General features: G+C 38.9%; 1 protein-coding gene across 1 annotated transcript in view; it reads right to left on the reverse strand.

The window, feature by feature from the left end:
• LOC141337410 (ethanolamine-phosphate cytidylyltransferase-like) overlaps positions 1 to 15,107 on the reverse strand; it is a 74,723-nt gene extending 59,616 nt beyond the window's left edge. Inside the window, exon 1 of the mRNA XM_073843231.1 lies at positions 14,841 to 15,107. Coding sequence (XP_073699332.1) covers positions 14,841 to 14,938 — 98 coding nt within the window. The 5' untranslated portion in view covers positions 14,939 to 15,107. The remainder of the gene's footprint in view (positions 1 to 14,840) is intronic.
• Positions 15,108 to 15,631: the final 524 nt, after the last annotated feature.

Consider the following 15,631-nt stretch of genomic DNA (forward strand, 5'->3'; position numbering starts at 1 on the left):
TGTATGTTTTAAATAACTAATTTCATCCTATTCATTGGTCATAAGACCTGGTGGAGTTTGCAGTGTATATGTGATGAGAGAAACAGTCTCATGCATATACACACATATATTGATCATCTTAAATTCTTTGAGCTAACCAAAATTCTCTACATTAATTGGCGTTAGAATGCGGGGCAGTTTTAAACTATGTGATGTGAGCAGCTCAGGAATAGTTTGTGTGTCTGCATGCTTGTTTATTCAAACTCGGCTCGCGACTCGCGTCTCTTTTGTTTGTGTGTGTGTGTGTGTTAGAACGGTGTGGCCAAGCCCACCTTTAACACCTTCACAGATGTTTGAGCCTCTCGCACAGAGAAACTCAACCGCTGTTGAAGATGTAACTTAACTGCAGTTTATATATTGACCCTATAAAACGAAGAAATCTTTTATAGCGCGTCTTAAAGCCACCCTAAATTGAGCGAAGAAACCCTCTATTTTTGCGTGAAGAAGTTGATTGAGCGATGTTCCTCTTTCACCTTACAAAGGCCATATCTTTATATTTTGAGTGTAGATAGATTAGCCATTGATGTGCACTCCAATGCTAATCAGCTATCTTGCTCCTTTGGGTTAAAACCTCAGCTTAGCTAACTGATTAGGTTGACCCCGTTTGCTCATCGAATAGATTTAATATAGTAAACAACTTGGCGTTATTACTGTACAAATCTTGATCGAGTGTTATTTATTTGTTTTGTGCAAAGCACACACAAGTCTTGTGTCAGCAGGCTGACTCAAGATCAAGGTGCACGCATCGTAACTAAGCAACCTTTTAATAGTGTAAGCATCCTATTAAGTTAAAGTTTGCAAACACATGTACCTGTATTCAGTAAAAGGGACACAAGAAATATACACCCGCGATAACGCATCGCCATGGTAACTGCGCTTAGATGCGCGTTCAAATCCACACAAGGTGGAATCTGAAATCCCGCATAAAAGGTATTTCTTTCTATTAAAAGATAGAAGTCTGTCTAAAACCTCTTCCAATACCTATGCCTGATTTCATATTTTTTATTTATTTTTTTATTTATTTTTTATTTTATTTTATTTTTTTTTTCTTTGAGCAACAACGCTTATAGATAGTCCCAGTCAGTCTCTCCCTTCTCTTTTCCTTTTTGATGTTACATTATCAATTATTGTTATTTAAACCATAATGATAATTAACATAATGTATGTTTTTTTTTGTGTGTGTGATTTAATTTTAATTATTTCACCGCCTTAGATTCAACTCTCCCTTTAGCAATTATAATTGTATTTGCTCATTTTAAATTTTTGATTAAACAGTCTTGATTTAAATTTAAACTTTGACCAAATCGATCAAGTTGCACTCTCACTACCCCGGGTAATTCGGCCCATCCCAGGGGGGCCTTTCTCTCTTTTGCTCTCTCAGCTCTGCCATTTCCCAGGTGTGACGACTCCATAGAGCCCCCACCCGGTGGGCCCCGTCACTGACCCCAGGGCTGGCAGTCAGCTCACTTTCTCTCTTTTGCTTTAACCCTTTATACCTCTCGTTCTGATGGATTTTGTTTTTATTTTTCTCCCTATTAGAGACTGAACCTGTCTGAACATCAGTGAAATCTTTTGGTAACTACACCGATGAACTGAATAGCTCTGAAGTTAATCGCTCATCATTAAGTTTACTCATAGTTTCCTGTGTTTACCCACACAAACTATCTGACCCCTTCTTTACAGCTAGGATAATAAGCGTTTAGTCTGCGTCACCATCTGATGACATCAGTTAAGTGCGCATCACATAGCAACATTTTAGCTCATTAGTTCTGTATGGACTTGCATTGGCTCGTTGTGCTTTGTCTCTCCCTCTCTATTTGTGTCAACATGTCACCATCCAGTCTCGCCATCCAGTCCAGACAAGGCAAAGATGCCATCCAGCCCCTGAGCGGAGAACAGCCGGACGACCACGCACACAGGCGAATGGATCACGATCCAGTCAAGAGCTACGGCTGCAGAGAACCAATCAAATCATCTACAGCCCGGACCATCAGTGACAACGCCCTCAACAAGATCGTCTGACTAAAGCCGCAGCGGAGAAAGCTTCACCCACGACGGAACCAGGACAGCGCGCAGAACCGCCTAGACCATCTGGATGTTCAGAGATAGCGGATGAAGAGGACAAGGACCTACACGAGGAGAGAGGAGAAAAGCTTCAAGACACGTCTGCAACACCCCAACAGACTGAGCGCAGAGAGCAGTACAGGAGAACACTCCTAAACAGCGGAAGCTCTCTTTACAATGGACCCAGGCAGACAGCAGCACTCATGCCACGGCCAAAGCCTTTTACGGCCTCCTGCAAGCAGCTTACGCCAAAGTTCAAGTAACGCCTCCGCAAAGAAACACAAAGTGCGCTGAACCCAGCACACCTTAAAGAACTCAAATGCTTGCAGATAACAATATGAACAAACAGGAGAGCTCAACACAAAATCTCTCCCGGGCCTAACAGCCCACCGTTCACACCTCACATGCCAGCAAGCTGGCCGGGAATCTGACAGCTGTCACCACAAAACGCTGTCTTCCTGAACACTGCAGTAGGCTACAACACACGCCTGTCTGCAAAACATTGACTCTTAAGCAAGAACATTGCCCAGTGTGACCACGAGACAGATCTGCTTAGCTCCACCTCCAGCTAACAGGACCCCAGCCATTTGTACCAGCAGTCAAAACTGTCAAAACTGAATACAGCAGCTAAGAACACGACTGCTACGACCAGCATCTGAGCCTACGTGAGACAACGCGACAGGCACCAAGGGAAGATGGCATCAACGCCAGAAAATCTTTCCCCTCAGATATCCACATCACACTGTGAGTCACCACCCAAATGCTACAGCCTTCTTCTGTACAGCGACCGCTCGATTCAGCGGACTCTACAGACCGCCGGAAAACAGCCAAGCACCAGAAGGCAATAAAGATTAGCAAAGTGATTGTCCAGCTGCCCCATGCCAAGGGGGGACGTCTGACTGACCAAGGTGAACAAACATACAGTGGTGTATGGGAGCTGAACACACAGCGACATCACTGTGTGGGAGTGATCTGAGATCAGTGCAGGCCAATACTGAGGACACCTGTGCTCTGAACTTAACCCGGAATAGACAATGCAAAACCTGCTACTTCCTGTTTCTCACAGCCCTTCGATACTCCCTCAACTGCAAGAAAGCCTTGCTACATAAGATTACTCCCAGATGTTTACACTCTGGCGAACGAACTACCTGCATTCACCAAAAGGGGTCACTGTTCGGCTCAAAACACAGTGTGGCTAAAACCCTAACGCTGCACACACATTCAATGGAATACGTGAAGCAGTGCCCACTCTAGAAGCCACACCCCCTTTCTGAAAAGTAATCCTTTGCAGTGTACATACCATTCAGGTATTTCAAAGACTTTAAACAATTCCGTCATGAAGAGCCTAAGGGAAAATGGCCACTCAGAAGTGGTGCCAAAGCTGCTCTCCACATATGACGATGATGCAGAACTAATGTCATGTACATGGTCCCACTGCAACACCTTAAGCCGGGCCACCCGACACCACAGCACGAGTGAAAGTTACCTGGATCAACCCTCCTGTCGCAGCAACTCACAAGAACTCCCTCTTAAAATTGCTAACCTGCATAGACTCAAAGTAGACTAAGCTCAGTTTCAAACAACAACACTCAGTTTGAAACAGACGAGCATCAACAACTGTTCCAGACAAGCATTGCCATCACAATAAGAACATTACATGCTATTCGTGGAAAAACAGTGAAAGGCCCAGAAAAAACTGAGGGATTTTGTGGCTGCCTAAGGTTCTCAACAACAAAAAACCCACCCACCCAACCCAAGCATCGCTTCTAAGCCACAAGCAAACCCCTCACGCTGCTACGCCGCCTGCATCACACCCATGCACACTGGCTCCACCTACAAAATAGCTCTGCTAAAGCAGCCTCCACTGCTCCCAAGCAGTTGAAAGTCCTTGCAGGCCTCATCATCTCCATTGCTAGGTGAGACCCCCCCCCCCCCCCCCTCCATGGATCTGGGGGGAGGTGCGCGTTCTCTGTCTATTTGTGTTTTATGTACGTTTGTCTATGTGCGATCGTTTGTAAGTAGAATAGTTTAATAAACAACCATATATTCACATATAATGATTATCTGTGCTGAATGCTTACATTACAAAGTCACTTAAACTGTTTCGATCTCATATTGCTACCTAAAGCCCTATTCTGTTCAATTGTTTTAACTCCGTTCTGGTTAGTAAAAATGCGTTGCCGTGACGACGGGCCAACGTCAGAGTAATGGGTATCACTGAACAATTTGCTGGACAAAGAAACCAGTCGATATCGTTATTACTGTTACTGATCAGAAACTGGAAATCGCGTATATTTAATGACGATTATTATACACGATTTCCTGTGAGTTAAACTACTTTCCCTGACTGAAATGTATATTTTAAATAACTAATTTCATCCTATTCATTGGTCATAAGACCTGGTGGAGTTTGCAGTGTATATGTGATGAGAGAAACAGTCTCATGCATATACACACATATATTGATCATCTTAAATTCTTTGAGCTAACCAAAATTCTCTACAATGCGCAGAGTGACGAAATATTTGTCAGGAAAGTGGTTGGGGAGTTAGAGGCGAGATGGAGCAAGGTGAGCCTATGGACGGATTAAAATATAAAGAGAATGATGATGGTACAGTTAACAAGTACAAGCCTGGGCAACAGCCCCTCCGCAACTGGAGTGGTTAGCCAAGCTTAGGCCCGGTTCTACTGCGGTAGACGGTGCTATAATATACCCTCAAACGAAAGCAAACCAATTGAAGATCTGGCAAACAATCCAGCCTTGTTCATCTCCTGACTAAGTGTAGAATCCAAATAAAAGATTCATTGTGTAGTTTAGAAAGCTTTATTGATTATATCGGAACGTTGTGAGATCTCTATGAACTAAGATTTGTGACGCTTTTAGTGATAATAAAGGGAGCGCGCTTTGCACTTTCCATGCCATAATCCATTCAGAATTTGTATGAAACTTTCGTTTTTCTTATGTTTTGGGAATTAAATCTGCATAGTTATGCTGGGTTCATTCTCGAAAGAGCGGTGACTGACACAGTGACAGAGTGGAGAGTGGAAGATACATAAAGCCGCTTTGCAGGTCATCGAGGCACCAGCTCAATCATTTGCATTTTTTCAGTGGAATCAATTTGAAATTATCCGTCATTTTTGCTCACAAAGGAAAAAGTAATACACCAAAAAACATTACAGTGTTTTTATAAAATAAAGAAAACAAAAATGATGCACTTTCTGTCGTCTCGTTCTTGAACAGGAGTGCTTAACAAAAATAAAGCTAAATGCATGCCTCACAGACATGATAAACATATCTATAGAAAGTTTTAAATTATTACTTAACGAAATAAAACAAATCGAAAACAAAAACTTGTTTAATATGTAATCCTTAACGATAAATTTCTCTCTCAAGGCGCGTCCAAAAATGAGATTGCAGGATCTTTGCGACATTGACTCACATTGAATACACTTTATTAATAAATAATTCAGATATGTCTTTACTCTTTCCCCGACACATTTATTATTTATTTTTGCCGGTATTTTGTGGCAAGTTTCAGCCTACTGCGTGCGATTGAACGCGGATCTCTTCCAGTTGCGCCATCCGAGCCGTTGTCGAAAGTAAAAGCGAAAGTCTCGTGTTGTTTCCCCCACTGCGACATAATAGATGGATGTCTAAAATATAAAAAATAAGGAGTAGCCTAAAACAGGCCCGATACGGGCCCTAGCATAATATGAAAATGTGAAAATTATGTATCTGTGTCCTGTTATTTATATTTTGGTATGCATTTCAGAAAAAAAAATGGTTAGGATTCAGGTGTCGTTGCAAATAGTGATTAATCATGATTAATCCACTGAAAAGTCTGATTAATCTGATTAAAAATTTTAATCATTTGACAGCCCTAGTATATACTAAACACGTAATTAAATATTTTCACAAGCACAGCCAAAATGTTATGCCTTCCTTTGTTGTGCTAAACAATGACTTTTTGTCCTGTGATTTATGCAAATAAATTTGTTATTAATGTAGTGCATGGAGCCCATCAGACATGAAATAACTAGTTATATTCCTTAAATAACTTCTCCCCCGATCTACGATTAACACCTATTTGCTATGAGCCAGACCTCTGGTTTCTATCCAACTCATCCCCCCACCATCAAGATAAGACTCTTTACAGCCTACAGGAATGCAGGGAGATACACTCTCCTTATTCAGACATACAGTCCCACATGCAGTTATATAGAAATGTATATGTATCAATGTGTTACCTTCTCTTATATTGTTGTTTCTGTTATGTATGTCGGCCTCAAACATTAATCCGCAATAGGTGAATTATTGTGTATGCTAAGACTCTCACATTTAGGATCACTCATTCAACCGAGATGATACATAGATCATGTTTGGTGTCTATGAGCTGCATTTATGATCTCCTAAATGTTAATGTTTGTTGCATCTTAATAACTCCTTGCTTGATTGGTATTATTGAACTTTTGGAAGTTTTGTGGCGAAACAACCAATCAGCTTCCACATGCAAAACACCATGGTGGAATACAAAGACTTTCAATCTTCCCTCCAAAACTCAGATCAACCGGATTGGACAAGATCCAACTGTGGGCGTGAACAACCTACAGGTTTAAAAGTCACGCCGGCTTCCCTTCCTCGATCTCTGCCCTTCTCCTCGACTCGGACACACGTCATCCCGCACCTCCCTCATATCCATGGGGGAGGGGTGGCTCACCTAGCATTGGCCATGAGGTCTAACATTCTGGAACGATGCTTTGAAAAGCCATGCGGCCTACGCACCCATCTTCGAAGCCATGCGGCCTAACTCTCAAGGAACTGGAAAAGGACTTTCTGAACTGAACACATACGGAACCAATGCACAACAACAAGAGCTTGCAAGTATCCGTTCTTTCTACAAACGTAGATAGCTGTGTTTAAGGTGTTTTATGAAAAACGATTTCAGGTTGTTCAGAACCGTTCATTCCTGTACCATGCAACTCTCTCTCTCTCTCTCTCTCTCTCTCTCTCTCTCTCTCTCTCTCTCTCCTGCGTTCTGTCTATTTGTGTTTTATGTACGTTGTCTATGTGCAATCGTTTGTAAGTAGAATAGTTTAATAAACAACCATATATTCACATATAATGATTCTCTGTGCTGAATGCTTACATTACAATAGTCACTTAAACTGTGTTTCGATCTCATATTGCTACTAGGGGTGTAAGAAAATATCGATACACTTAAATATCGCGATATTTCCTTTTACAATGCCGTATCGATATTCAACTGTACTGTATCGATTTTTTTATTAACAATTAACATGCAATATTCACGGCGTTTGTTCATTTTTGTGTTGCAATTAAAACTCCGGCCGCTAGGTGAGCAGCATGGGCAGCAGTCATTATGTCCTACGCGCTAAAGAAATAATGAAATCCCGCGAGAGCGCCAGTCTGTGCCAAACTGCATGCTAACCGCTAATTTAGCACAGTTCACCGGCGATGACTGAGGACGAGCGGATACAGCCGGCTCAAGCAGCCTTTAAAGCGGATGTTTGGGCATATTTTGGTTTCAAAACAAAGGAAGGCAGTTGCGACTTCGACAAGAGCCATGCGATCTGTAAACTCTGCAACGCCAGAGTCAAGTACTCGGGCAATACTACAAATCAGAGTAGCAAAATGTTTCCTGTGTATTCCTGGAACAAGCGTCTCTGCAGAGAGAGTTTTCTCTTCCGCAGGAGACATTGTGAATGCACAGAGAAGCGTCCTGAAAGCTGGGCATGTGGACCAGCTTGTATTCCTCCACAAAAACCTTGAGATTAAAAAATAAGCACTGACATACAAACTGGAACAACATGTAAAATCCAGTATCTGAGACTGTTTACCATATTTAATTTAGTTGAGTCCTGCAAGTTTTTATTTATTTAGGCAGATGGGTAAATTCCTTTATTGAGATTACACTGAAAAAGTGGATGTTGCAGGGCTTTGTACTTTATTTTGTCAATAAGAGTTTACATTTTTTGTTAATATTAAGAATCCTACAAGCACTTCCATATTTGATTATAGAAAGAGTATATGCTAATGACTTTGTGGTAACAGCCAGAAAAAGTGTTGTGACGTTTGAAGGTATAGAGACCATATTTTCTTTTGATAGTTACTTTGAAATCAAAAACTCCTCATTGGTTATGAACCTCTAAGCAGATATCTTAAAATACCTACAGCCTTCATGTAACATTGTTTACAGATTTTTTCTACATGTTAAGCATGTACATGTTAATGACTGTTGATATTGCAGGAAAAAGTATTGTTATGTTAGATTGTACAGGGACTGCATATATTTGCAAGTATTTGTGACTTTTACTGAAAGGCAGATATTAATTTCTTCAGCCTCAACATAAAGAGCTGATGTTGCAGTGACTTTGCATTTTTTTTTTCAACTTCAGAAATTTGAACCTTATTACTTTATCTTATTATTATTGCTTATTACAGTTAAGGGATAACCTTTTACCAGAGTCAAGAAATTGTTAACTTATTTTTTTCATTTGTTTATCCAAAAAATCCAGCAAATCCTGTATTTTTTCTTTTGTGAAACACAAATATAGATCCCTGTGTTCGAATTCAGTAAGCTTATGTTAAGCATGTAACAGCATTGTGTGTTTACTATGCTATGAGTTTTCTCACAATTAAATTTTTAAAAGAAACTCAATATATTGTTGTTCATACAGCATCGCAATATATCGCAATACATCGCATCAGATTCTTGCCAATACACACCCCTAATTGCTACCTTAAGCCCTATTTTGTTCAATTGTTTTAACTGATTAGTAAAACACGTTGCTGTGACGACGAACTGACGTAAGAGTAATCGATATCACTGAAGAATTTGCTGGACAAAGAAACAAGTCGTTATCATCATTACTGTTACTAATCAGAAACTGGAAAATGTGTATATTTAATGACGATTATTATACACAATTTCCTGTGAGCTAAACTACTTTCCCTGACTGAAATGTATGTTTTAAATAACTCATTTCATTCTATTCATTGGTCAAAAGACCTGGTGGAGATTTACAGTGTACATGTGATGAGAGAAACATAGTCTCATACATGTACACACACGTACTGATCATTTTAAATTCTTTGAGCTAACAAATTCACTACATTAATAAAAACAAATACATATTTAATCTGAAAATAACACAACAAATTATTACAATACTGAAATTTCCCCACCATAAGTCTTTATTGTAGGCTTACTATTACAAGGTTGCAGTTTTAGTTCATTCGTCACCCAACATATCTCACATACTGCGAGTTTAGAATATAAAAGCAATGTGATTGACATCACACATTTAAATATAGCTATAAAACTAGCTCATACAATTAAAATGGGTCCAGATCCATTAATTGCATTCTTTTCCACAACACATAAAACCAGAATAAAGACCAAATATGTCCATTGGTCTATGTAAATCCCATTACCATACTGCTTCAATACATTCTTTTTTGTGCATCATTTTATTTTTGAGTATTTTCTCATTTTTCTCGATAATTTTCATTGCTGAAATACAGCAATTAAAAACATTAAAACACCATAAATATGAAAAGTTTTCCCCAGTTTCACAAAAATTAGATTTTTTTAAGTGAAATATGACCTGAACATATGCTAGACAGGTTAACTGGTAACACTTTACAATAAGGTGTAATTTGTTAACATTAGTTAATGTATTAACTAAAATGAACGAACAATGATCAATATATTTATTACAGTATTTATTATTATTTGTTAATGTTAGTTAATAAAGATACAGTTGTTCATTATCTGTTCATGTTAGTTCAAAGTGCATTAACTAATGTTAATAAACACAACTTGTGATTTTAATAATGCATTAGTAAATGCTGAAATTAACATTGACTACAATTAATAAATACTGTAGAAGTATTGTTCATTCTTAGTTCAGGTTAACTAATGTAGTTAACTAATGTTAACTAATGAACCTTGTTTTAAAGTGATACCGGTTAACTGAGATTAATCCATGATGAATGAATCACATTTTTTATTTTTAAAATAGCTACTTAACATACATACATACTCGCTGTTAATAGGATCTCACCTGGACAACTAGTAATAGATTCATAAAGTGAGATAACACTTCAGAACATTCCACTGATTGTTGTGTTCCCAATTTATATTAATGTGCTTCCCTCTAAGAAACTTTCCATACCATATGAGTGCCTCTAAATGGACTGTACATGTTTGACTTATTTATACTTGCTCTTTCCCTTTAAATTTACTAATAAATTCACTCTGGTTTGGCATTATGTGTTCATCTTTGATATCATTGAAAGTAAAGCAGAGTAAGAGTGTTAGGATGAAGCATCTGCTTTTATATATTAATATGATGAAGCCAACAACTAGCCTGACTCTGCTGTATCTTAAGTAGACAGGAGCACAGCAACACTGGCCATGAGCATGAAATATTAATTACTGAAACTGGTTTGCACTTTGAGGCACCCAAACGGCAACTGAGCTGGGACAATGATATCACATGCAGAGGCCGGCAGTGTTTGAAAGCCCTAGAAATTTGATGACCCTCTGTATATATGGGTGAATGTGACAAAGCATGTCCTGTTAAAATTTTCACCAAAATCAAGAGAAATAATGTAATATAATCTAAAAAAATCTAAGTGCCTTTACTGTAATAATAAAAAAACAGTATTCTTGCATTTATACATTATGATAGTATTTGTTGTACTGCCTGGAATGTATGCAGATGTAGATTAAAATAATATATTTCAGTATTTTACAGTATTATAGTAATCTAATTAAGAGTCTAATGAGGATCAATATAGAGTTCAACGTAAAAAAAAAAGTGCAACATCTACATTATGGTAACAACACATTATAATAAACTACAGGTTTTTTTTTTTTAGAGTTTGAAGATTTTTTAATGCTTATGCTTCACTTTGAGATTCTCAGTTAAACACATGCCACCCATTTTCATCTGATTAGACCTGCCTTGTCACGTGATTGCTGCAAGGATCATTTATTTTTCTGAGGTCAAACAAACCCTGTTAGATCACTTGCTTCTCTGTATGGATGCATTAACACAGCTGCCCTTCACTAGACCTTAATCACATAACATGCTTTTTATATTTGTCTTCATGAAGGCTTTCATTGTCTGTCTCAAAGTGGAATCCACACTCTTTGTGCTGACTAAGTGCTGACCATTGCTCAACATGGACTTAATGCGTTCTTGTGCTGCAAACATTACGTCCTCCTGCCCTACGCCCTGGTCACAACATGTCAGGAAAGGATTACATGACATTTTATTGTGAATGGACTTTAGCACCCTGACAATTCAGGATTAGTGATGCACTCACCCTTCACCTAGAACCTTCACAACAATATTTACCTAGATTTTATTTGAGGTGAAATGTTTATTATAAATAATTACATTTGGCCAGTGATAGTCTGATTACTGAAATATAAATAATACATGTTCAAAAGTAGTTAAGGTAAATCTCTTTAACACTGATTGCATTTGCAGGGGTTTTATTTTTTTAGACGCAAAATTTGTGAGAGAACAGTGTTTAAAAGGCAACACTATTTCCTAAGGTGATCTGCCAGAATTGACACTATGATTGATGACTGTAGCATAATTCTCCTCAAGTTGACCCACTCATGCAGTGCCATGACACCCGCTTGACTGGCAGACATATATGACCAATTAGGGCCCATGTCCTGCAGGGTTTAGAAGGCAAAGTAGGCTGCTGTGGCCTTAAAGAAAATGCCGCTGGCTCAAGGTTTAAGGCGAAGACAGGGAACTGGCAAAAGAAGGCGAGGAGGGAGTGAGGACCAACATGGAACTGGAGAAAAGGAGGATCCCAGTGGAGCCAAAGTGGTGGACGACTGAGGTTGTGTGGTAGGGTGACGATGGTCCAAGGTATAGCCAAAGGGGCGAGGGAACCCGGGTGAGTAATGAAAGACCACAGATGGAGCCAACAGTCTGCTAGGCCGAGGTGCAGGAACAAGGGGGTAGGAGCTGGTTCTTTCCAGAAGTTGATAAGTCAGTGGCCATCAATGGGCTCTTGAGAACTCTGAATTGGACAAACTGGGACAGACTCATTGGCTGCCTCTGGCTATCACACTGGGCACTGGCTCATGCTCTATGTCTGTGTTTAGCTCAGGTGCCAAACTCCAGTCCATGATAAAAGATCTTGCCTGTTGTTCAGGACTGTTGAGCGGGTAAAGAGATGATTGCTGATGATGGACATGTGCCAGGCATTGTTAAGTATTAAGTTTAGTATTGGAGACGTTTGCTAGCAGAAGCAGCCATGACAATTATCTAATTTTGAGTTACTCCCTAAAAAAGTAATTAATTACGTTATTTAGTTACTTTTTATGGAAAGTAACTTGTTACATTACTTTTGCGTTACTTTTTAAATCTAGGCAGGGCTTGCTTGTTTGTATTTAATATAAAAAGTTTTATTTTTTGCAAATGTAAAAGCCTTTTCACACTCAGGCTTAGAGAAAAGTAAATTTATGTCTGTACAGTAGACCGCAGAAGAAAAAATGTCAATTCTTCAGCAATTAAAAACAAAAAGGAAAACAAATGTTAGATTATCTTGAGTAATTTTTGCTTATTAGTATGGATGAATTGGATCATTGAAAGTTGGCAGCAAAGTCATAGTTTAATAAAATGGTATTAAATACATAAAGCATATTTGTATTATTTAACATATTTAATTATTGCAGGTTTGCGTCATATTCTGAGTTGAATTTTACTGTTTTTGTTCATTTTGAGGAATACTGTATCTGTTTTTTTTTTTTTTTTTACTGAGCGAGATTAATTAATGCATGTTTACATTTATTCTAGAACTAAAGTAACTTCTTACTCACGATTCCTCTCAACATGGAGACAGGAGAGCATTTAATCAACAAATGGGGGGAAAAAAGTAACTGGCGTTACTAGTTACTTGGAAAAAGTAACATTATTACGTAACTTGTCTTACTTGTAATATGTTACCCCCAACACTGCTCATAACCAAATTAAAAGGAATTTGAAAATAAAAAAATGAACCCAGAGCTGTTTGCTTTCACAACACACAAAAGCAAACTATACTCAGACCACCTCTCATCCACTTTAAAGCAAACTTTGGCTTTGATTACTTTAAAGCCTTCTGAGATCATTTGAAGTGTTCACATACAGACCAAAAGTCCAGAAAACAGTGCTCAGACCCCTATGAGTGTGAGAACACTTAAACAGCTGAGTGAGGGCCACTGCATACAGTCCAGAAAATAAAATTCTCCCTCTCCATAGCCTCAAGCTCAACATCAGATCCCCAGGACCCTGCTACGTGGCCTCTACAACAACAGAAGAATCTAAGCAATAGAGACAGATGATCTTCCTTTTTTTTTTTTAGTAAGTAAAGCACTTTCATTTTAAACTTACTGAAGTGTGTGCAGTTTAACAAGCCATTCAGTGCAGCTTAAGCATGACCAAAGCCCAAACACTCAACAAACTGTGAGTTTTCACTTTTGTAATGAATCACATCATTTGAAAGTATGCGTGACATTTTGCCATAGGGGGAGGCACTTAGACTATCAGCCAATGATTTAACTGTTGTGATTCTATACATGCTTTAGACAAACATCACACATGGATGGGGCTCCATAGCGTCAGTTACTGATGCACCATCACGTGAACCGTCGAAGGGAAAACAGTAGCGCAACCAATAGCATCGTGAGCTGACTGTTACATTCTCTTGTTATGCAGTAGAAGGTTTTATGGGAAGAACAGGCAGGTGTGGGCTGGTGGGGTTGGGGGGGGGGGGGTCACTGAGCGCACTGTTTACACTGCCTCTCTATGGTAGTTCACTCCACTGTCTAATATTCTGGCATCCCAAACATTCTGCAACATCTCAAAAAAACACCATCACACAGGCGGATAGAAATGGCTGGAATTCTGAAAGAGAAAGGCTCTATAATCCTGCTCATCATGCACATGAATCAAACAAAAAAAATTTTCAGCCAAATGAACTCACAAATTCTGATACTTATTCAGGCAAAGCCTGCTTTTAGAAAGAACTGTCTACAATGTATATCTCAACTCAGGCTGATAAACCCAACTTTTAAAGTAGATTAAAACGCAAGCCTGTTTTCACACTAATTTTTAGGGGTCTAAGCACGGTTTGTTAAAGCAAGTCAGTGAAACCGTTCAGTGAATCCCATGTGCTAGTGTGCATTAAAGCAGAGTGTGAAATAACAGATGGGACTCTGGAGGTGGAGAGTGTTTTTTACCTCAGGGTGCGACTTTTAGTTAAATAAAATACATTAGACTTTGTGAACTCTGTATGTGTTGTATTAAAAAAAAAAATGTATAAGCACAACTATTATGTTAAGCATAATTATTATTATCTCATAAATCAATATTTGGCATATTTTTGTTCTTTACCACAAATATGCCACTACTCATATTCATATGAGTAATACAATATAGTATAATTAAATATTCATACTTATTATTTTTTAGTAGCAATAGCAATTTGGTAGTAATATTACGGAATATTAACGGAAGCAATCGAAACTTCTTGAGCATTCAGTGTTTTCAGACTTTACATTATTAGATGTGGTGCATTACTGTGGCTGCCAAGTCTATAGTCCCGTCATATTATCTAATTTAAATGTAAGCATAGCTCTAGTAGTGGGAATATTGTTTTTATGCCAATGCGGTGAAAATGCATTCCAGCGTGCACTCACCATCCATCGCACCAGACGCGGACTGTACGCCTCCTCTTCTCCGGACTGCAGGCTGCGGCGGCCGGAGCGCTGCTCACATGATGCCCGTTCTTCATCATTTTATACAGCTCTATTTACAAGCGCTTCAGCACAAAACAAAGTCAAATCACTGATATTCACTATATTCACTGGTATTCAGTGTGTGTTACAGGGCTGGGAAACCTTTGTCCTTCTCCAGGATAGCCGGTTTCTGCATTAAATGAAGGTGACGTTCTAATGTGGGACAACGCCTCCTCTGCCGGCCAGCAAAATTACGAATCATACTACTGTGAAGGCTTACTTATAAATATTACTGCTGTAAGATGACGTTTGGTCCGTGGGCTTTATTCATTTGCTGAAAGGATAAGGGGCGTTATTTAATGTACGAATCATACTAGTCATGGCGTGGCTTATGGATATTAGTTCGCCTCATGAAGGGTTTCAAGCAAATGTCTGCGCGACTACATTGGTCTGCGCCTTTGCTATAGTAGGATTTGTAAATTCGTTTCCCGGGAAGTGGCGTCATATGGCACAGACTCGTACGATGAGCGGTGACAGGCAGCGGACATTACTGTTACATAATCTCAGCTCTCCTGTCATGTTGATAAGTGTTGATAACGTGTGATGTATGTAACATAAATGCATAAAACCAGTTCATTTGTATAGGTTAATTACGATGCACTGCCGATAAAATAGGTCTAATTAGTTTACAAAGAAATCAGTGAAGTATCGACTATTATATGTTTATTTGACTTTTATAATACTAAAATCAT

Source organism: Garra rufa, chromosome 1, assembly GCF_049309525.1.
Source record: "Garra rufa chromosome 1, GarRuf1.0, whole genome shotgun sequence".
Lineage (NCBI taxonomy): Eukaryota > Metazoa > Chordata > Actinopteri > Cypriniformes > Cyprinidae > Garra > Garra rufa.